We start from the raw sequence: 24528 nt of genomic DNA on the forward strand, positions 1-24528 counted from the left end.
CAACAACATAGGAGACAAAGATGAGAGGAACAAATAAGTGAAATAGAGATGACTGAAGACATAAATATTTTGCTCTACACTTAAATTCATTAATGTTGAGATAATGAAAAAGATTACAGCGTACAATATTCAAGAAGTCAATCTGGAAATCTGTGATGTCAGAAATTAGTAAGGGTGCTTCAGCAGACTCAGAGGTCAGACAGAGGTCACGAGCAAAGAGAGTGGAAGAACCAGGCTGAAGTGGGGACACCTGGGAGAGAAAGATTGTAACCAAACCAATTTCATTGTATTGCAAAATACTTTAAAGTGACAGTTCACCCAAAAATAAAAATATCATTACCTCACCCTTGTGTTGTTCCAAACCCTTATACAAAAGGAGATGTTAGGCAGATTGTAATGCTCAGCCACTAGTCACTTTCAATGCACCTTTTTTCCATACAATGAAAGTGAATGGTGACTGAGGCTAACATTCTGCCTAACATATCAATTGCCAAGTCCCACGGACAGAAAGAAACAAAGTTTTGGACTCAATGTGAGGGTGAGTAAATTATAACATAATTTAAATTTTGGGGTGAATTATCCATTTAACATATACCGGTACCATTTCTGTACTCTCACTTGTATTGTAATATATTTGACCCTGTACTAGGACTACACTTCCACCTGTACTATATTGGTGTTCTCCATATGGGTGATGTTGGCCAACTCCTTGTTATGTAGATAGACCTGAAAGTGACCTGAGCCATGGATCAAAGACAGATTTTCCTACAGAGAGGAATGCATGGACTAATGAATCATTTAAAAAAAAGAAATTACTAGTTCAGTTGAAATATATTAGAGAGTATGAATGGATGAGTTTACTCACTGTGACTTTTGGATGGTTGAACAGAGTGGCAGAGTGTCTGTCCCACTGCACATTGTCAACCAACTGCAAATTCACACACTGAGACACTGGAGTTGTCTTATTGACAGCACATAGTTTGTCCGTTACATAAGTAATAAAGACATACAAACATAAATATGCATAAGCATTGTGGGGTCTAAAAGTATGAGGCAACTAGTGAAAATAATTATATTTTGCATTTTTCTAATCTTTTTTTAATACAGATTTTAGTTTTTATATCAAAGTATAGTGAAAATTTGCACAATTTAAACATGCATCTACACATACCTCTGGACATATGAGAGTGACATTGACAGTCACGGTTCCTGTCTGTCCATGGGCTTGAAACACCTGCCATGCTTTAATAAGAACATGCCAACCAATCAGTGATCAAGCAATCAAAATCTAAAGAGATTTACATAAAATCTTGAGAACTATGAAATTGCAGCTGTACCAAAATTAGACCAGACAGTGGTAAACAAACCCTACACAAACCATGTAGTTTGTAGCCTGTCTGTTTTGGTTTGTCAGCCACATTCATTGTGGATTGGAGGGACACTGAGAGGAGGGCAGGGTCAGAGGATGTCCACCTCACTGAGCAGGAGGTGAAATTATCAAACTGCACCCCCTTCTGGTCGAACACGGACAACTGCAACGTAGCATCCCTACTGCTGGACACAGACAACTTAAAGAGAGAGAGAGAAGTAACATGAAATTATAATGTATAATGTCATTTTTAAATACTAGAAAAATTACTAGGAGAATTCTAGGAACATTTCTAAAATATAATAATAAATTCTTAATAAACATATAATAAACACTGAGAGAGATAAAGAGTGACCTTGTTAAATAAATCACACTTTACCTGTCTGCCTGTAGAGGACACCAGACAACTTTTCTCAATTATAGCAGTAAAGCAGTAAAATATTGATTGAGTGCTCTATAATCATGCAAATGAAACTAGTTAATGCATGAATGAATCCTTTAAAAAAAAAAAAAAAAAGGTGGCAGGATTATAAATCATATTTACACTGGTGGCCAAAAGTTTGGAATAATGTACAGATTTTGCTCTTATGGAAAGAAACTGGTACTTTTATTCACCAAAGTGGCATTCAACTGATCACAGTGTATAGTCTGGACATTAATAACTTCTTAAACTACTTCAAAGAGTTCTCATAAAAAAAACTGCTCCTGCAACAATGACAGCTTTGCAGATCCTTGGCATTTGTCCAGATACACAGGTGACATTTCACCCCACTAATTTCTTGTAGCACTTGCCATAGATCTGGCTGTCTTGTAGGGCACTTCTCACACATCTTACAGTCTAGCTGATCCCACAAAAGCTCAGTGGGGTAAAGATACATAACACACTTTTCCAATTATCTATTGTCCAATGTCTGTTTTTCTTTGCCCGTTCTAACCATTTATTTTTGTTTTCTGTTTCAAAAGTGGCTTTTACTTTGCAATTCTTCCCATAAGGCCTGCACCCCTGAGTCTTCTGTTTACTGTTGTACATGAAACTGGTGTTGAGCAGGTAGAATTCAATGAAGCTGTCAGCTGACAACATGTGAGGCATCTATTTCTCAAACTAGAGACTCTGATGTACTTATCCTCTTGTTTAGTTGTATATCTGGGCCTTCATCATTCTGTCCTTGTTAGAGTCAGTTGTCCTTTGTCTTTAAAGACGGCAGTGTACACCTTTGTATGAAATCTTCAGTTTTTTGGCACTTTCAAGAATTGTATAGCCTTCATTCCTCAAAACAATGTTTGACTGACAAGTTTCTAGAGAAAGCGATTTCTCTTTTTTGCGATTTTTGACCTAATATTGACCTTAAGACATGCCAGTCTATTGCATACTGTGGCAACTCAAAAACAAACACAAAGACAATGTTAAGCTTCATTTAACAAACAAAATAGCTTTCAACTGCGTTTGATATAATGGCAAGATATTTTCTACTACCAAATTAGAAATATAGCATGATTACTCAAGGATATGGTGTTGGAGTGATGGCTGCTGGAAATTGAGCCGTCTAGATTTTATCAAAAATAATTTTTTTCAAATAGTGATGGTGCTGTTTTTTTTATATCAGTAATGTCCTGACTGTACTTTGTCATCAGCTGAATGCCACTTTGGTGAATTAAAGTACCAATTGCCTTCCAAAACAACAAAATCTGTATATTTTTCTAAACTTTTGGCCACCAGTGTAGATGAAAGGTGGCAGGAAAGAATGTGCAGCTGTAATATTCTTTCTTTGCCATCAGTTAGTTTTAAAGCAGCATAAAGGGTCACACTTTCAGGGCCGTTTCTAAGTGAAATCCTACTAGGAGACCAGGCCAATCCAGGCCCACCCATGAATTGCAGTCACATATTCTCCCTTCTCTCTCGGGCAACAAGGGGGCCCCCTATAACTATAACAGCTTTAAGTATATTTAAAATTAAAAAACATAAAAAACGACCTTTTTTGTTTGCTTTGCAGAGCCCCCTGGTGGGTCGGTGGCCCTAAGCGGCCGCTTATACTGCTTATAGCTAGAAACAGCCCTGCATGTATTATGTTTAACATGGACACTGTAATAAACGTATTATTACTTGTTAATAATAATAAGTTAACAATAAAATAATAACAAATAACTTGTTACTGCATAAACATATCATGACCATCTTGGTGAGCACACACTCACAAACATCATGGATTGTGGAAATTATTTGGTTAGTTACATCGATGAATCTAATGCAATTTTTGCCTCTCTAATGCGGTGCTGTAACTAAAAAAAAAGACACTTTTTAAAAACGAATAAACAAATTGCAATTTTCCATGTGCTTTTTCGTTGATGATATGACATTTCCAAACCTAGTCTCCTAGAATAAACATTACTACAACTAATATGGTTTAAAAGAAAATTCAGCCAAAAATAAAATGTTAAGCAGAATGTTAGGGACAAACAGCCTCAGTCACCGCTCGTTACAATGAGGTTTTTATTCTGCCTAACATCTCCTTTTGTGTTCCACAGGAAAAAAGATAGTTTCCAGGTTTGGAACAACATGAGGGTGAGTAAATGATGACAAATGTTTTAATTTTGTATGAACTATCCCTTTAGGTATATTAGAGACTGTATATTGTTTAATAGCGTTTCGACATTTATCAAAGACTTGGTTACTGTGTCAGCAGAGGAAAAACCCTCGCACAACCCTAACACGCACGCACGCACACACAGCACACACACACACACACACACACACACTGCTGAGCCCCTATGCATGCAGTTACTATGGAAACTGCTATAACACTTCACCCTGCATATCACACATAATTGTATGGCAAATGAGAGCAGTGGAAAGAGGGAAGGAGAGATGCAGGCCTGCTGTAGGTGTGGGGGTGAAATAGAAAGAAAGAGACACCTGGAGGGTGAGAAAATGAAAAAAGAGAGGTCTAGGCAAGTGCATGAAAGAGAGGAAAATGAGTCAATCATAAGAGTTTGTGTGAGGATATAAAAGCAGGAGGGGGCAAAAAGAGAGAGTTTGAGAGAGAGCATGTAGTGATCATTACTCACCGGTCCACAGGGGTACTGAGGCTGAGTACAAGAGGAGTGGTGGGAGAACAGAGGGACGGATGAAGGAGAGGAGGAGAGAAGAGAAAGAGAGAGACTAGCAGGTACGCCACATGCCACCTGAACTCTGCTCTCCTCGACAGCAGGCATCTCGTTTAACAAGCCTGGAGTATTTCCACACCTAAAGACCAACCACTACACAAACATAAATATGCCAAAACATACTATGGGATCAAAATGTCTGAAGACACTAGTAAAATGGTTCTATTTTTATTTTATTTTTTACCACATTTTTCTTTTCATTACACATTATGTCATCAGCATAACAATGAGTGAAAAGTAGACTAAAAAAATGACATGAATATCAGAATTTCTTAGTATTTGATATGTCCCCTTTTTGCTTTAAGAACAGCATGCAGCTCGCATGGACTCCACAAGATTATACAAAACCTGATGATCCATGTTATCTCAGCATGATTTCGGAACTTTTAGAACAAAGGAATTAACAAGGTCAATGTCACAAATTTGCTTATTTATTTAGGTACCTTGTAATAGTGCAGAGTCTTAAATATCTAATATTAATTCATGTCAAATCGTTTTGTTGCTTTAAACTTTTCAAATCTACTTCCAGATTATTAGATTTGAATTCCAGATTTTCAACAAAGTATTAGACTTTTGGATTCCACTATACATGACAAGAAGGTTACAACCACTTAAATACATATCGAACTGGATTGCTCATACTGACGTCATAACAGTGAAGCCACTGCGCCACTATATTGCCATGCCCAAACATTCCAATAATGACTTAATAGGAAATCATCTAATTTCAGCGAGTAAACATTAGTCATTCAATCACTGATTTTATATCTGAAATCTGCATGTACATCCCTACAATGCAAACGTCCTACACATGTAATTATTTATTTATTTAAAGTCAGGAATTTTCCTGTTTCTTAAAAAGCCATAGAGAGTTATGTGTATCTATATCAAATACATCATCGGTGAACAGATCAGCTGAATGTAAACAAGGATGACCTGCTGGCAGATGGGGCATAAGGCACACCCTCCCCCAGGGAAAGAGGGGGGGGTGTATGTCATGCCGGGGGCTCCCCGGCCTGAGAGAACGAGGGAGGAATGTGACAGGGCGGAGGGCGAGGCCGGGTCGTGATTCTTTAACCGTGGACGGTCGACTGTGGTGCGACAGAGAGAGCGCGTTTACGGGCAGCTGTCCATCATGTGTGTGTTTGTGTCTTTTGTGTTTGATGTGCTGCACTGATAGGCTGAACACCAGGCAGGTGAATGCTCTGACATTGCGATTCGTGTATATCTTCTAACTCTTAACAAATATTATCCATATTGAGTCAGTAATTGATGCTCTATGATAGTTTGGGCATACCAAGATGGCAGCTCGAACATTTCCAGTGGCTTCAACTCCTGCAGGCAGTTTACCATTGGGTCAGCGATCCAGTCCTATATATATATATATATATATATATATATATATATATATATATATATATATATATATATATATATATATACGGTAACAACCCTTCACCTACATAAAGCATGAAGAGCTTTTGCAGAACATATGAGCATGAAATTACAATATAAGACATTTCCCAACCTGTTCTCCCACAGCAGTGCACATGACCTGATACACATGTCGAGGTGGCCATGCTTTGGTAGGACTCAGTGCCTCCACAATAACACCACCCGCTGGCTGGGCCTCGACATAACTATAGAAACGGTATGGGGCCAGGGGCCAGGGCTGAGGACCCCCCTCAAATGCAACCATATGAGATGAGCCCACTGAAAGCAGAACATCAGACACAAGCGACTGAGAGAAAGAGAGAGAGAAAACAGGAGAGTACAATGTCACTGAGGTGCAGTGAAGTGCAAAGTTCACTACTGGGTCAACGTTGTGACTCTTTCTTTTGTCTGGATATATTAAATTGTTAAAAAACAAAATATAAAAAAAAATTGTTTTTTGTCATGTGACAAGTAAACCTTAAAACAGAGAGGACCCCTGTATGAACCCTAATCAAGTTTTTTTTTAATCCCCTTTTCTACCCAATTTGGAATGCCCAATTCCCACTACTTAGTAGGTCCTCATGGAGGTGTGGTTACTCACCTCAATCAGGGTGGCAGAGGACAAGTCTCAGTTGCCTCCGCTTCTGAGACAGTCAATCCGCACTTCTTATCACATGGCTCATTGTGCATGACACCTGCGGAGACTCTGCATGTGGAGTCTCATGCTACATTCTGCGATCCATGCACAACTTACCACACACCCCATTGAGAGCGATATCCACTTATCACGACCACGAGGAGGTTACCCCATGTGACTCTACCCTTCCTAGCAACCGGGCCAATTTGGTTGCTTCGGAGACCTGGCTGGAGTCAGCACACCCTTGATTCAAACTCATGATTACAGGGGTGGTAGTCAGTGTCAATACTCGCTGAGCTACCCACACCCCATCGACTGTTTACTTTTTATGAAACGACTTGTTTTATTCAGGTTGAATGGACTGCTGAAAATGATAACTCTATTTGTAAAAAAAAAAAAATATATAAATATATACAGTTGTGGCCAAAAATATTGGCAACCTTGGTAAATATGATCAAAGAATGCTGTGAAAAATATGTCTTAATTATTTATCCTTTTGATTTTTCATAAAAAATATTCACAATAATCAAACCTTTAATTGAAGCAAACTAATTAAAAGGGTAAATTCACATATTTAAATGAATATTATTCCACAGAAAACATTTGCCACAATTATTGGCACCCCTAGAAATTATTATAAGTAAAGTATATCAGAAGTATATTCCCATTCATATTTTAAATTTTTTAGTACACCTGGGTTACAAGTAACACGAAATTGTTCAGCCATGACTTTCTGTTTCACAGTGGTATAAATATGAGGTAACACACCATCCATCACAATGGGTAAGGCAAAATAATATAGTTATGATATGCGGAAAAATGATGTTGAGCTTCACAAAATGGAATGTGGATATAAGAAAATAACTAAAGCATTGAAAATTCCCATTTCCACCATCAGGGCAATAATTTAGAAGTTCCAATCAACTGGAGATGTTAAGAATCGACCTGGAAGAGGACACATGTCAATATTGTCTCCAAACAGAGTAAGGAGTAAGTAAATCTTCAAAGATCACAGCTGGATCCAGGTTTGGAACCAAAAAGTCTCCAAAACTACAATCAGATGTCACCTACATCACAAGTTGTTTGGGAGGGTTTCAAGAAAAAATGCCTCTACTCTTATTCCACAACAATCTCCAGGATCTTCAGTTTGCCAGACACTACTGGAACTTCAAATGCGACTGGATTCTATGCTCAGATGAAAAATAGAGCTTTTTGGCAGTAAACACCAGAGATGGGTTTGACCCACACAGAGAGGTAGCCATATGGAAAAGTACCTCATGCCCATGGTTAAATATGGTGGTGGATTTTTTACATTGTGAGACTGCCTAGTCTTCTAGCAGGACAATTATCCAAAATAAACATAAAAATAAATGGTTCACTAACCAAAAAATCAAGGTTCTGCCATGGTCATTTTAATTCCCTGACCTGAACCCATAGAAAACCTGTGTTGTGAACTGAAGAGGAGAGTTCACCAACATGGACCTCTGAATTTGAAGGATCTGTAGAGATTCTGAATGGACGAATGGTCTCAGATCCCTTGTCAGGTGTTCTCCAACCTCATTAGGCATTTTAAGAGAGGAGTAAGAACTGTTATCTTGGCAAAGAGAGGTTGCACAAAGTATTGAATAAAAGGGTGCCAATAGTTGTTCCACACATATATTTGACAAAAATCTTGTTTTTTGATAAAACTTGTGTTGTGTTTGCAATCTTTGATATCCATTAGAAGACATATTTTTGTGAATATATTGAATGAAAAATCAAAAGGATAAATAATAAAGACATTCCTTGCTCATAGTCACCAAGGGTGCCAATATGTTTGGCCAGAACTGTATATATATATATATATATATATATATATATATATATATATATATATATATATATATATATATATATGTATAATCAAGTTGTATATATTCATGTGTGTTCAAAGTGCACAGAAAATATTTTAGCATTTTTTAATTGATGCTCTAGATCGAAATATTTTACTCTTCATGTAATCACAGACTTACTCGATGTTCAGTGGGGGTCTCTGTCGGGCCATGCCATCTGTTGCAGGGCTACATGTTAATCTATTCTATTTGCAGAAGGAATGTTTGGGAGTCTAAAATGTATATTACCTATTGACACCACAGCTAAAGATATAAATAACTAATCTTAAGACAAAGGATTTTGTTAAACATCATATGTGCCTACTTAAGTTGTGCACAGTACTGTATATATATATATATATATATATATATATGACAAATATGTACCTTGAATAATATGTCTGCAATAATAATTAAGTTGTGCACCTTCAAGTGTATTTATGGTACAAGGAAAGTATTTTAGTATTAATAACTTAGTTACACCATTTTACATTTTTAGAGTAAATAAATAAACTTTTTGTAGAAAATGGTATACAGGTTTTTCAAACATAGAAGAAACCACCATGAACTTGGCACATACGTTTTAAACTATATTTTTAAAAGATTTCTCCTTGTACTGTCATCTCTGACATACAGCAAAAGCACTGATCCATCACACTGTCCTGTTAAACTCCCATAAGTGTGCTTGACAGTGTTTGCCCTGGACAGGAGAACACTGTTGCTCTGTATGTTCACGATATGCTACAGTCCCATACATCAGTGATCAGGAGAGCTCAGTATCACATTAATCTTCTCCTACTCCTTAACAGTTCATTATCTTAATAAATAGCCACCATAGGGCTGATAAATTACAATTTATACAGACATGGCACTTGCCACAAATCATACGCACGCACGCACGCACGCAGACACACACACACACACACACACACACACACACACACACACACACACACACACACACACACACACACACAAACAGCATACTTTAAGAGGGCTGTAGGCCACTAGTCTTGTCGTCTCACTGATGCTGCATGCCTCTGTTTCCACTGAGATAGTAACAACAGCATGACCAGATGAAAGAGCCTTGAAACGGACCCCTCCACAGAATCCAGCACCTGGAGACAGAGACCCTTAGAGAAATGAAAGAGGGAAAGACACCACCAGTGATGAACATTTATTATTGTAATGGGTGATTTAATACTCTGACAAGTGACTATATTTATATATATAATGTATATAATACAGTTTGTATGTAAATTCATCTCCATTGCATTATTTTTTCATTTATTTCATTTTTACCTCGCCCCTTCCTTTAATGTTCCCCTTCATTTCCTTTATTATTTATTGGGATAGTTCATGCATCATCATGTCCTCACCCTCATGTTGTTCCAAACCCATATGACTTTCCTTCTTCCATGGAACACCAAAGAAGTTAAGTAGAATGTTAGTCTCAGTCACCAATTACTGGCAAAAGAAATATGCTGTGAAAGTGCAATTAGTGACTGAAACTAACATTCTGCTTAAAGTCTCCTTAAGTGATCCATGGAGGAAAGATAGTCAAATGGGTTTGGAACAACATGAGAATGAGTAAAGGATGACAGAATTTGTAGTTTTGGATGAACAATACCTTTAAACTTTACCTTTTAAATTCTGTTTTGTCTATTTCAGTACTACAAATATTATAAGTACTGCTTATGCTTTTTCAATATTGTAAATGTTAACAATCATGCTAATAAAGCTTTGTTGACTCTGACAGGAAGAAAAAGAAAGGGGAAAATGTTTGGTGGTGTTGCTGTTGCTGGTTTAAATCAGATAGCTACAGTTAGATGTTAGGGTGAAGCATCATAACTAATCTGGCATGTGTGTTTTGCTGTTTCCTTGTTTTGTTTTTTGCTTTTTGATATTGCACAAGATGATGTAACATCTAAGGGAGTAAGAAGAGTTAGTTGATGTAATTAAACTTTTGACTAAAAGCAAGAAAGAGAAGAATAACGCAAAAGGGAAAGAAAAAGAAAAGGAGGAAGAAAGATGCAATCCAAGAGGAGATTTGAGCTTGTATTTTTCAATTTTCATCATGGACAGTGGAAAGCATGTTTACCTCATGGTTACAAGAAATTTGGAACTCTTAAAATTGGTGGCAATTGTTATCCTGATTGAACTAACGCAAACTGTGTTGTAAATATGAGAACTCCTGGAATGTTTGCTGGGATTCACATTACTTCAATTGCTTGCTTCACATGCCAGACAGCTGTGCAAGTTATCACATATAACTCCTCTGTCAAACACAAGCACGCACACACTATCAACCTAATGTTTATGCACTAATGTACTAAGCAGATTACAGAGAGAGAGAGCCTATTGATTTTCTCAATGCTTTAAACTGAAGCAGGAGAAATGAACTAATTAATCATATTTTAATTTGTGCGTGCAGTGAAGAGGAAGTTCTAAATAAAGGCAGAGAGAGAAAGAGAGAAAGAAGAGGGTGTCTGTGTGTGACTGGGAGTAGATCACTTATTCTTCATGTTCGATATGGCCTGAAGAAAACATTTAGAGCAGGCGGATGAACGAATGGTGCCATCAGAATATTGAATATTAAAGGAATCAGCAGATGGTGGATGGATGGACTATGTACAACTGACGCTTAACTGAACTTCATTCTCCTTGTTCACTGTTGCTTGCGCATAGAAGCTTAACTGAAATTTTATAATTACATGGGCTGGAATTAAGTGTCACATTATAAAGCATTTCTATCTGTCGTTTTTATTTAAATTACTGCAGTAGTATGACTGAAAACTATGCAGACTGCAAATGAGAATAAAGACAAATGCTTTACACAGTCAATTTAAAAGAGGGCTAAAACATAGTTAAATCCACAGCAAGCAATTCTCAATATTTATTTAAACATTTGGATGAGGAATAAAATACTATGAGTACTCTCGCTACCTTGTGCCACTATTATAAGTGCCCCGGCAACAACTTTTACAATACATTGTTTATAAATCCAGTAAAATACTATTTAAATCTGTCCAAACCAAGTGTGCCACACAAGCCCTCAAAAGTGAAGCCAAAACGTCTCGATCGCCCCCAGGTGACTGGTCCTAGTATAGGTCATAAACCCCGCCTCCCCATGTTATTCAACGGGACATGAGACCAACTAAACAATTAAATTACACTTCACATATCTTTTTTCCAAAGATAGTTTCTGTCATTTACTGTAGTTTCTATCACCTTGATGTAATTTCAAGAGTTTGTTTTCAAAATAAGTTTGTTCTTAGTTAGTTATTTGATGCTATAAAAACATGTCTGTGACATCATGATTGACAGCTGTGATTGACAGGTTCTCTGAGCGAAGTAGTCACTGAAGCACCAACTGACTTTTTTTTCGGGATCTTCGGAGGACTGAGGAGATTGGAGCTTTAAATGTAATATCTAAAATTCTATAATTAATGACTTCACACCGTCATAAGTCAAACGTGCAGGGGTGTGTGCTTGCGACTGATTCAGCGAGAGTGAGGGCGGGGCCTTGATTTCGCGGCTTTACTTCCTGCTCACTACTGCGCAGGCCTGGTCCCAAAATCGCAACTGCACAGAATCAAGTCCCAAGATGTCAGCGCCATATCGGGACACTGGCAGCTTCAGTTCTCACCAATGGAAAAGAGCGAAGAGGCGTCGTCCATCTTTTTTTACAGTCTATGGTCCAAACACACAGGACTGTCCACAGACTGACATTAGAAAAGAGCAAAAACTTGTCTAATATGGTGAACGGCAGCAGTTGTCAAGGTAGAAATGGTTGGTAAGGTTTTTAGGCCGGGCTAAATGGGGTCAACTCCACTGATAATGAGGGGGCAAGACCGGGAGGGATGCTGTACCTGGCACGTGTGTGAAGACACCAGTGGGTTCAGTGTGGATGCGCAGAAAAAGCAGAGAGCAGTCTGTGATTGGCACAAGATTACTCTCCTCCAGCAGAGAGTCTCCACATTGAGGTTTTTGTATTGCACCAGTGCTCCTGTGAGTGTACGAACATGTATCAAAGTCATTGTGGGTCTGAGAGTAAGAGTCTGAGGGGTCCTGGATGCCCCACAGAGCCATGGGAAGGTCTATCCTGTCCCCCACAAGGCAGTCAGCCCTCTGGAGCATGAGCTTCAACCGGCCAGGCATCACAACCATCAACTGTGCACAGAAAATGATAGAAGTATACAGTGAGGTCCAAAAGTCTGAATTCACATTGAAAATCTGGTATTCAAAATCTAATTTAATATGGAGATTAAAAGAACATGTTAGGTCAATTTAAACAAGCACAATAACACACAATAAGCAAGTCAGTTTTGTCCCTACTTTTAATCTAGAGTATGTACTTTCTTTGACATAAAGCAACATTTGACCAATTTAGAGTACATACAACAGGGGCCAAAAATCTGAGACTACATTGAAGATATGGGATTCATAATCGAATTTAAACCTTGAAATAAACTTTTTGAATATGAGATTCTGCACCATTTATAGATCAATTATTACAGGGATAGTTCACCCAAAAATGAAATTTCTCTCATCGTTTACACATCACTGATATGAGTAACTTTCTTCTGCAGAACACAAATGAAGATTTTTAGAAGAATAGTTCAGCTCTGTTTGTCGTCACAATGCAAGTTAAGCTACAAAAGGCATATAAAGGCAGCATAAAAGTAACCTGTCACGAATGTAAGGCAATGAAGGCAGACGAAGGTTGAGGATCCAAATGCAGCTTACTTTATTACTAACAAAATACAAAGAAAAGCCCTCAATGGGGAAATAAACAAGAACAGAGAACTCGGGCAGGGAACACAGACCAGGCCAACTACATTCACAAACATTCAACAATAGACAAGGACTGAACCAAAAACCGGGGTATAAATACATGAACAAGGGACAAAGGGGCCAATGAACAAACAGAACTCAAAACAAGATAATAAGATGATAACAGAAGCAAATGGCAAACTAATGAGGACAGGTGAAAACAATGACAGAAAATACGAACGCTAACAAGACTGTGGAGCTACAAAAGGGACAACAGTGAAACTATGGAATAACAAAAGGGACAAAAATGGAAAACGAAGGGGCAATGGTAAAACAAGACAAGGTCATACATAACACAGCCCCCCCCCCCTCTAAGGATCGGATCCCAGACGATCCTAAAAGAAAAAACACCAAAAGACAAAAAGGAAACCACAGAAAACAAAATGATGGCACCGGGGGCACAGAGGGCAGGCAGGAAGTCCAATGGGGCACAGAGGGCAGGCAGAAAGTCCAAGGGGGCACAGAGGGGCAGACAGGCAGTCCAGGGGGGCACAGAGGGGCAGACAGGCAGTCCAATGGGGCACAGAGGGGCAGGCAGGAAGTCCAATGGGGCACAGAGGGGCAGGCAGGAAGTCCTGGGGGGCACAGAGGGCAAGGACAGGTTCAGGTGGTCTGGGAGCTGGCCACAGGGCAAGGATAGGTTCAGGAGGCCTGGGAGCTGGCCACAGGGCAAGGATAGGTTCAGGAGGCCTGGGAGCTGGCCACCGGCAAGGATAGGTTCGGGGGCCCGGGAGGAGGCCACAGGTCAGGAACAGGGTCAGGGGCCCTGGGAGGAGGCCACAGGTCAGGGGCCAGGTCAGGGGCCCTGGGAGGAGGCCCTAGAGGCGGTGACCTGGAAGGCTCGGGAGGCGGAGCCGAGGGAGGCTCGGGAGGCGGAGCCCTGGGAAGCTCGAGAGGAGGAGCCCTGGGAAGCTCTGACTCTTGGACGGGCACGACCGCTGGCGCTGGCTCAGGGACGGTCGAGGCTACAGGCGCTGGCTCAGGGACGGTCGAGGCTACAGGCGCTGGCTCAGGGACGGTCGAGGCTACAGGCGCTGGCTCAGGGACGGTCGAGGCTACAGGCGCTGGCTCAGGGACGGTCGAGGCTACAGGCGCTGGCTCAGGGACGGTCGAGGCTACAGGCGCTGGCTCACTGACTTCTGAGGCGACAAGCTCTGGCTGGGTGACCGTGGTATGCGCTGGCTTGGGTTCGTTGACCGGGGCAGGCGAGGGCTCTGGCTCGCTGACCGTAGCTGACGAGGGCCGGAAGGCGGAAGCCCGTCTTCTCTCCCTCCTCCGGGCAGATGAAGAGGGCCGCACTGGCTCACTGACCTCTGAGGCGACAGGCATTGGTTCACTGACATCTGGGACGACAGGCACTGGTTCACTGACATCGGAGGCTACAGGCACTGGTTCACCGTGACATGCGTGGGCTCTGGCTCGCTCACAGTGATATGTGTGGGCTCTGCTCGCTCACCGTGATCGGCGTGAGCCGGGAGGCGAAAGCCTGTCTTCTCCTCCTCCTCCGGGCAGACGAAGTGGACCGTACTGGCTCGCTGGCCGTGGCAGGCATGAAGGGACGAACCACGGGCGAATGGAGTACCAATACTGTGGGAGGGGTGGCAGGGCTCTCCTCGATGACATCCACAGTGTATGGTGAAGCGCAGACCAGCAGAGTCTCCTCAATGAAGTCTTGGAGCGTCCAGCCGTGTGTCGTCGATGGCACCGTTCCTGGAGCTCACAACTCAGGTTGGCCCGAAAAAACACCACCAGGTCGGAGTCTGGGAAGTCAGTGGCACCCGCAATTGCGAGGAAATCACGGGTGTAGTCCTCCACAGGACGGTTTCCCTGCATGAGGCTAAACAGTTTGCAGCTTGCTCGTAACACCGCTGGATCCATGTTTATGGTCTATTGTTCTGTCACGAATGTAAGGCAATGAAGGCAGACGAAGGTTAAGGATCCAAATGCAGCTTACTTTATTACTAACAAAATACAAAGAAAAGCCCTCAATGGGGAAAAAAACAAGACCAGAGAACTCGGGCAGGGAACACAGACCAGGCTAACTACATTCACAAACATTCAACAATAGACAAGGACTGAACCAAAAACCGGGGTATAAATACATGAACAAGGGACAAAGGGGCCAATGAACAAACAGAACTCAAAACAAGATAACAAGATGATAACAGAAGCAAATGGCAAACTAATGAGGACAGGTGAAAACAATTACAGAAAACACGAACGCTAACAAGACTGTGGAGCTACAAAAGGGACAACAGTGAAAACTATGGAATAACAAAAGGGACAAAAATGGAAAATGAAGGAGCAACGGTAAAACAAGACAAGGTCATACATAACATAACCCTTATGACTCCAGTGTTTAAATATATATCCTCAGAAGTGATATGATAGGTGCGGTTGAGAAACAGATCAATATCCAAGTAATTGTTACCTACTTGGCAGGGAGGAGATTTACAGTAAAAAAAGGGACTTAAATATTGATCTGTTTCTCACCAAAAGTGATTACATCACTTCAGCAGACATAAATTAAACCACTTGAGTCATATTGATTACTTTTATGCTTATATGCTTTTATTATATGCTTATATTTATATGCTTTTTGGACCTTCAAAGCTCTGGCCATCATTCACTTGCATTGTATGGACCTACAGAGCTGATATTCTTCTTAAAATAAATAAAGTCAAACACATCTGGAATGGCATGCGGGTGAGTAAATAATGAGAGAACTGTCATTTTTAGGTGAACTATTGTAATGAAGACTCAGGTAAGTTGGGATCCATAGGCAGTTTATAGAGAAACGCAGGTTATAACAGGCAAGGGTCAAGCAACAGGCAAACAGGGTTAACGTAGGCGGGCAGAGTTGATGCCAAACAGGCAGTAGATCAGGGCAGGCAGGCGAGAGTTCAATAAAGGCAGGTGGCAAACAAACGTGGTCAGATTAACAGGGCAAGGTTGGTACACAGCAGATCAGATAGAGTAATGAATAACGCTCAGAAATGTAGCCAGGGCAAAAAAGACTTCGCAATGAGTGAAACAACGGGCAGGGTTTAAATAGAGAGGCAGAGATAGGGAACAGCTGTAGTGCAATTAGACCGGGTATGTGGGTTTATGGGAATTGTAGTGTCAGAGTCAATATTCGGGTGATTCAGATCTCCGATGGCCGGTTGAGGAGGCGCCTATCTTGGCGTTCGTGACAACTATCCCTTTAAGCAAATATGTGACATTGACCATGCTTTTATAACAGGCAATGAAGATCCTGAAGATCTTTGAAACATTCTCAAATCATGTGGGAATTACATGGATCATCAGGTTTTGCCCAAGCCCATGCCAGCTCAAGTGCATGCTGTCATTAAAGCAAAAGGTGGACATAACAAATACTAAGAAATGTAGATATTCACATTAATTTTCATTTGCTAATAATATACTGTAATATGTAATGAAAGAAACCGTATTCAATGTGAAAAATGCAAAAAAGAAAGAATATTTACAAAGGGAACCCCACAGTATATGTTCAAATGTATGTTCGTTTGCACAAATTTTACCTTTGCGACTGCTTTATGTAGCTGGTTTTTGGAATCTGAAGCATGAATTTCAGTCTCGCCTCTCCTTTTTCCTGCTAGTACCTCCCCTTTTACTGTTACTGTGGCAATTTCACTATCAGACACATCCCACGTCACAGAGCCACTACCACCCACCACCTGAAAAATACATAATCTCTGATAGCAAACATTCATTATCCCCCAACACACATACATGTACTAATGTTGACTTTTACTACACCTGAATATTGTGCTGGTAAAGCTTATTGTGGGGTTGCCATGGAAACGCAATAACAGAGGGCTGCAGTGTAAGGGGACTGTAGATATTCACTTCCTGTTGTGCTCTGATTGGTTGGACGACAGGCTGATTTTCACCATCCTATTATATAACACATACATACACATGGATATTACAGTCAAGCAAACCAAAAGGCAGCACCATAGCTTTCACTGTGAAAGTCTGACAGGAAAATTTACACCTGCTTGAAGGATGATTTCCCTTGGAGGCAGTTTGGAAGGTTTTTCCTCCCCTTGTCTCATTAATATTATGGATTATAAGAGTACAGTTATCGACAGGAAGTTGCAGATCAAAACTAATGAGCAAAGTTTCCCCGGAGCTCATTTTGCAGAACCATGATGATTGGATTGAACTGCCCCCCTCTATGATACGTTTCATCTTCTGCCACTATGGTGGCCTCCCACAAATGGAACATGCTGTCTTTTCCTTTATAAACAATAGGTTTCCCAGCACACCCCATGCCTCTCTTTACACTGTGTGTGTCCTCATTTCCTGCTTGCTGTCTCATCTTGCCCCCTCATGAGGGGCTCCCCTATTGATCTGGAAACAGCTTGTGCAATTTATTTTAACAAGACTGAACTGTACTTTTACGTAATAACTTACTGAACCCCTCGCACTGAGCAAATTAACTTTGACATTTTGTCTTGCATCAATATATGTTAAATGACATCAGTATTGTGTAATTAAACCCCTGGGCCAAAAAATTGACAAATCTTAATGGAATAGTTTCCCCAAAAATTTAAATCCTTTCATAATTTCTTCACCCCTCATGTTGTTACAAACCCGTATGACTTTCTTTCTCCTGTGGAACACAAAAGGTGATGTTATGCAGAATGTTATGGATTTGCATCCTCAATCACTATTCAGTTTCATTTTATAGAAGAAAAAAATGCAATGATACTGAATGGTGACTGAGACTAACATGCCGCCTAATTTCTCCTTTTGTTAAAGTGCTTTAATTGCTGGAGATTGGCGAGTCTCTGTGCTGTTGATTGCTCAATAACTGTATACAACTGTATCAATGTCTGCAAAGTGCTGCAAAAACAGGGTTGTGACAGGGTGGAGGGCAGGGCCGGGTCGTGCAGTACTGTATATATAAGCATGTTACCTCTGAGATGATGCTATAAAGTGAGACCTGTATTAGGGTCTTTCCTGTCTTAAGGGTCTGTAGGAGGTGGCAGGAGGGATCAGAAGAATCCACAGTCATGAACCCCTCAGTCTCCTCGACAACAATCACTGCATTCTGCACAGGAAGAAATAGAGTTCAAATTCAGATGTTATGCTCCTGTCAGGTGAGAAAATGCAGTGGAGCAAACAGGGCATTACTCATGACTAGGAAGCACAACCTGTGAAATGTGAACCACATGGCCCTCGTTGTCATGGATACGGACAGTCAAATAATACTGCCGTCCTGTCTCTAACACCCATATGTCCTCTTCCCCTTTAATACTCAATGCTTAAACAGACACACAGACAAATGCACATAAACAGACAATGTAAGTGCCCTCATGAGTGTGCAGCATGGTGTGGGTTACAGATCTTGCATGTGAGTTTGTGTATGTACTCACTCATGTAACTGGGCTCCACCACATGTACAATAGTGTGAGGGAGGTGGGAGATTATTTCAGGGGGCAGATCTGAGTCATCAGCTTAGAATCATAACAATATATTAATATGCCCTACAACAGGGGTCTTATAATGGTCTCTTTGTGATGTAAGCATAAAAAATGTATATGATAATTAACACATGTTCTTAAAGGCCTTATATCCACCAAGGAGTCCTTTATCTGAACACCCCATGCCCTACTACAACATAAGGTTTCTGTGAAAAGCACAATTGTGTCAGATACGATTGTGCGCAACGCTCAGTGCTGCATGACCCAGCTTGAGAGCGGTTATAGTAGCTGTGTCCTGGTCAACCCAGATGATGTCATTATACATTCTTCTTTTGTATCCATCCACAACCAGACTGTATCCATCTTCAGACAGAGTGACCTCTACAAACAGACAGGAGAGTGAGATATTACATGCAGGTGTTAGAAATGTAACCTATCTATACTGATATATGCAATGTTGCATTCATGTGACAGTATGCATGTGTTTAGAGGTGTGAAGCCATGTGGTTAGGGTGTCAAGGTGTTATCACAAGGTTTAAGAGCCATCACCCTGAAATATTAGTAGTCTCAGCCGTGCGTGTGAGGACACTGTCCACTTGAGTTTCTTGCATTTAATTGGCTTTAAATTGAAGGTTCTCCCATAAAATTAAATTCTATCAACATTTACTCACACTCACCTACAGGTGCCTTTTGAAACTTGTATGACTTTTGATTTATGACACTATTTTTAGTGAATAACTTAAATTTCAGTCAGTTCCTAACACTATAAGCTATCATATGATTTTAGACTATTCCATTTAAGACTCGGAATATAATGCATGATGAGTATTATGGACTTCTTTTATGATACCTTTATGCTGAAAGCACACGGTCCCCATTTACATTTATGGAATGGATGAAAGCAGCTCAGACATTCTACTAAACTTTTCTTTTGCTGTTCCACAGAAGAAAGAAAAGCATATGGGTTTGGAACGACATGAATACCACTGAACATAACTGAATCAGTTTGTATTCTATATACTAGATGTGTGTTCTGTGTTCATACCAGTCTCCCCCTCTTGCTCTCTTTTCCACATTTTGTATTTAATAGTCGAGCCTCGTAGCAGGTAGGTATCCCCTGCTGGAGTCAGGTGTAGTCTGTCTACCACAAACAAAGTCACATTGGCTGCTTCCACATGCTAGAGACCCACACACACACACACACACACACACACACACACACACACACACACACACACACACACACAAACACATACACGCATGCACACACACACACTATTAGAAGTAATCCACCATAATTAATATCCTAAGAATTGATTAAGGGTTCCCACATCTGAATTTCAATTACTTTTCCCATCAATATTTCAAGGTTTTCCATGACTTTGGGAACCCTGTTGATTTATCAATCCATAAATCAAAAAATAAGTATTTTGTACATCTTCATAAAGTATGTTTGAGTGTGTCCATGCAGCATTTCTGCCTGGAGTTGCATGTGCATTCATGCCTTATACTCTGGGTGCATAAAAGACACTTTTACGAGTGCTGAGCCGCTGTGGATCCCATGGAGTAGCACATTCTCACCCCTCTCACCAGCATCCTCTAGAGCCAGGATATGAGGTTGAGGAATGTACCCAGATTCCTGGTAACGCACAAACCTACAGCATAACAGAAAACAAGACTTCACTCTCCTCTTGTACATTCACTATTTAGCCTCAATCTTTTTATGTTGATTAATCCTTTGCAAATTTCTAGTGTCATGATGTACAGTATTATATGGCCAAAAGTATGAAGCCACCCCTTCTCATTAACAGGTGTGGCTATTCCAGTAATTTTATTGTAGAAAAATCTCCAAACCATCTGGGAGGGGGCCTGGGTAGCTCAGTGAGAAAAGATGCTGACTACCACACCTGGAGTCACGAGTTCTAATCCAGGGCATGCTGAGTGACTCCAGCCAGGTCTCCTAAGAAACCAAATTGGCCCGGTTGCTAGGGAGGGTAGAGTCACATAGGTTAACCTCCCTCGAGGTCACGATTAGGGGTTCTCGCTTCCATGTACAGTGAGCCACGTGATAAGATGCACGGATTGACTGTTTCAGAAGCAGAGGCAACTGAGACTTGTCCTCTGCCACCCGGATTGAGGTGAGTAACCGCACCACCACAAGGACCTACTAAGTAGTGAGATTTGGCCATTCCAAATTGGGAGAAAAGGGATCAAATAAAAAAAATAAAAAATGTCTGGGAACCCTTCTGTTCCTGCAAGACAATGCCCCTGTGCACAAACCAAGGTCCATAAAGAAGAGGTTTACTGTGTCTGGTGAAGAAGAACTTGACTGGCCTGCACAAAGCTCATATCTGATCCCCACAGGACACCTTTAGGATGAATTGGAACACTGAATGTGAGCAAGACCACATCACCCATCATCAGCTGATGCTCTTTTATCTGAATGAGACCAATTCCCAGCAGCCATGTTACAACATCTAGTGGAAAACTTTCTCAGAAGAGTGGAAGCAGTTAGGGCAGACCAACTCCCTATTAGTGTTAATGGCTTTGAAACTAAATGTTCAAAAAGCATATAAGGGTGTGGTGTTCAGGGGTCTACATACTTTTGGTAATGTAGTGTATTCCTCCCTTTTCCTTTCAAAACCCTCTTGTTTACCTCACTGTCTGTATTGCATCAGACTCCTTTGCCAGCCACCAATTAAACTTCAAGCCTGCTAGACAGCTAAAGGTATTTCCTGTGGATCAAAAACAGAGCGCAGTCATAACCTTTTTGACTAAAGGTATTTAAAACAAACTTACCTTAGTAAAGTGAAGCATTGAAATGTGCAAAATGAACAGTACCTTTAGTGTCAAATGCCTGGACAAATAATTGCAGGGGTGGGTCATAAGTATAAAGCTGTCTAGTGGTTGTGACAATCTGAATTCTTTCAATCCGATCAATGATGACATCACAGCGCAGAATGTGACCTGTCACTAAAAAAGCAATAGATATAGTCACACTTTGTATCCCTCGTGTTCTGATGAGATTGACTTCACTGTTTTTAAGTTTGGGGTCTAAGAAGCAAAAAAAATAATAGTCATTTTGAAATTAATCTTTCATTATTTTAATATGTTCATCTGAACTAATCAAAACCCAGGAAGCTTTAACAATCTGTTGTATCTTAAAGGGATAGTTTACCCAAAAAATTCATAATTGATTCACCCTCATGTTGTTACAAACCCATATAACTTTCTTCTGTGGAACACAAAATGAGATCTTAGGCACAATGTTAGCATCAGTCAACATTTACTTTCATTGTATGGGAAAAAGATGCTAACTTTCCACTATAATTTTATAAAAGAACTTACATTAATTCTTCTGTTAAATCTTTTTAAAGTTTTAAAGGTTAGTATGCAATTTTATAACACTAAAATCATGTTAACATGTACAGTATATTGTTTATGTCTTGTGGCTCTACTTTTTAAACAGTGAGTATTTTAGTAAGTGCCTCACTGTAACCCAGATTTTTTGCAAGGGGCCAGTCAAAACAATGAATATTTCTTTAATGCAAGCAGTCAGTGAGGCAAACAGTGAGCTAGCTGACTGCTTTCAGCATTTATCTATTAATTAAAATCACTTTTCATTTCATATGCAAAAAGTGAAAATTGATTCATGAATTTAATTCTAAATGACTAAAACGCTCTTTTGGCTCTATATGTCCTTTGATTAAAATGTATGTCCATAAACTATTCTCCCTCCCCTTCCATTCCTCACCAGGATCTTGTGCCTGGACCACACTATGAATAGGGCCACCCTGGGGGGAGGACAGAGCTGACACCAAACACTGCTGACTACAGGAGGAGAGGGGCAGTGGAACTGGAGGGCTGACTGCAGAGAGAGGATACACCCTGACCCTGTCAGTTTGAGAGGACACCCTAAAGTCAAATAAACCATAAGAGCGTTAAACAAATGATGACTGCATTGCTTGCAAGGCAAAAACTGTATTGAAATCCATCATACTTCTTTTCATTTTTTCATCTACACACATTTCTGCAAATATTTAATTGTTTCCTGTGTTATTTATAATTTTGTTTGCACTGATAGAATGTTGAGGCTATACACATCCAGGGATAGTTCACCCAAAAATGACAAATCTCTCATAATTTACTTACCTTCATGCCATCCAAGATGTGTGACTTACTTTCTTCTGCTGAACACAAACAAATAAAACAAAAAAATTATCAATGTATTCTGAAGTGATCCAATCATTTTGGGGTGAGAACAGACCACAATTTACCATTTTTTTTTTTAAACTGTAAATCTTGTCAGCTGCAGTCTTCTTGGTGAACATGATTTCAAACTCGATTACACTTCCTAGCACCATCTAGTGATCCCCACATGTGTCAAGCGATAGGAAGTGTAATCAAACTTGAAATCAAGATCATGCCTAGAGACTGCAATGGCAAGATGTACAGTGAAAAAGGAGTTACACTTTGGTTTGTTCTTCAGAAGACATAGATTAAACCACTGGAGTTTTATCTATTACTTTTATACAGCATTTACATGATTTTTTGAGTTTCAAAGTTTTGGCCACCATTCACATGCATTGTATGATGCATCATACAGAGCTGAGATATTCTTCTAAAAACCTTTGTGTTCTGCAGAGCAAAGAAAGTCATACACATCTGGGATGGCATGAGGGTGATTAAATGATAAGACAATTTAATTTTTTGGGTGAACTATCCGTTTACCGAATAGTTATAATGTCATGTTATATTAGCCTGCCCTATAGGGCCTATATAGACCCCAGACGGTTTCATCCTTAATTCTGTAATTCAGAAAAGGCAGATATCTTGCACACTTGAGAAGCATACTGGTTGAATTAATCATAGATATTGAATTAATCACCTTTCCGACATGCCAGCACGTAATGAGTCTGAATGGCATGTTACGCTGAGCATGCTCCACAGCCCCTGTCACTCACCATTTGTAGCATCCTCTCTGTGCTGTCAGTGTGATGTTCACAGGCACATGAGTGCTGAGAGGTAACAGCAGCTTGGGAACATTCAGTCTAGTCGACTGACTGAGAGTAATCAATGAGCTCATTAGCAAAACCCACCAAACTGCTCTCTCCTTCAAAAGCATGTTGAAATTACAGCTCTACAGCAACACACAACTGAACACTGTTGACAAATTAATAAATATTCTGAGAACATACAACTAAAACCAGAGACTAGTTATAGAAATGTTAAGACCTAAATTTAGGGTAGTTGTCTTGCGCTGGTAAACAGCAATTGCCGGTAGACACTTGCCGCTGTTGATTTTTGAATCAACGTACATAAGATCACTGGCGCTCGAGCACCAACGGAAATGGTCGAGCATCCACGGAAAAGCACGAGATATTCCCCATTAATTTTCTCCATTAGCATTTAAAATAATAATAATAATAATAATAATAATAATAATAATAATAATAATAATAATAATAATAATAACTATTTCTCAGGCTTGACACAAACCAGAATCATTTTCATAAATCGAAAAAAAGCGACTGGTAATTGGGAACTTCTCTGGACACTGAGGAATTATTCGTTGGATTTTACAAGACAGTAGATTGAACTCTTGAATAATGAATACATCAAGCACTGAGCAGAGAAAAAACTTTGTAATTGAGCAGGCAGAGCATGCTCAGTTACCACTTAGAATGATTAAAGCCAATGTGTATTTTTTTATTTTTTTAATCACTGCTTTGTCTGTCCTGTAACATAGGCCACGTTCACACAGTA

The 24528-nt window shown here is 40.1% G+C and overlaps 1 protein-coding gene across 1 annotated transcript in view; it reads right to left on the reverse strand.

The window, feature by feature from the left end:
* LOC127655579 (nuclear pore membrane glycoprotein 210-like) overlaps nucleotides 1–23848 on the reverse strand; it is a 36074-nt gene extending 12226 nt beyond the window's left edge. Inside the window, exons 1-20 of the mRNA XM_052143474.1 lie at nucleotides 23727–23848; nucleotides 22517–22677; nucleotides 21604–21735; nucleotides 21424–21497; nucleotides 21068–21201; nucleotides 20353–20417; nucleotides 18997–19143; nucleotides 18715–18795; nucleotides 18493–18602; nucleotides 18255–18389; nucleotides 16852–17007; nucleotides 12346–12646; nucleotides 9461–9591; nucleotides 6060–6272; nucleotides 4433–4624; nucleotides 1379–1568; nucleotides 1172–1242; nucleotides 866–961; nucleotides 664–765; nucleotides 125–250 (exon numbers count right to left, since the gene is read on the reverse strand). Of these exons, the coding sequence (XP_051999434.1) occupies nucleotides 125–250; nucleotides 664–765; nucleotides 866–961; nucleotides 1172–1242; nucleotides 1379–1568; nucleotides 4433–4624; nucleotides 6060–6272; nucleotides 9461–9591; nucleotides 12346–12646; nucleotides 16852–17007; nucleotides 18255–18389; nucleotides 18493–18602; nucleotides 18715–18795; nucleotides 18997–19143; nucleotides 20353–20417; nucleotides 21068–21201; nucleotides 21424–21497; nucleotides 21604–21735; nucleotides 22517–22677; nucleotides 23727–23848 (2739 nt within the window). The remainder of the gene's footprint in view (nucleotides 1–124; nucleotides 251–663; nucleotides 766–865; nucleotides 962–1171; nucleotides 1243–1378; nucleotides 1569–4432; nucleotides 4625–6059; nucleotides 6273–9460; nucleotides 9592–12345; nucleotides 12647–16851; nucleotides 17008–18254; nucleotides 18390–18492; nucleotides 18603–18714; nucleotides 18796–18996; nucleotides 19144–20352; nucleotides 20418–21067; nucleotides 21202–21423; nucleotides 21498–21603; nucleotides 21736–22516; nucleotides 22678–23726) is intronic.
* Between the last annotated feature and the right edge of the window lie 680 nt (nucleotides 23849–24528).

The sequence above is a fragment of the Xyrauchen texanus genome, chromosome 15 (genome assembly GCF_025860055.1).
Source record: "Xyrauchen texanus isolate HMW12.3.18 chromosome 15, RBS_HiC_50CHRs, whole genome shotgun sequence".
In the NCBI taxonomy this organism is placed as follows: Eukaryota; Metazoa; Chordata; class Actinopteri; order Cypriniformes; family Catostomidae; genus Xyrauchen; species Xyrauchen texanus.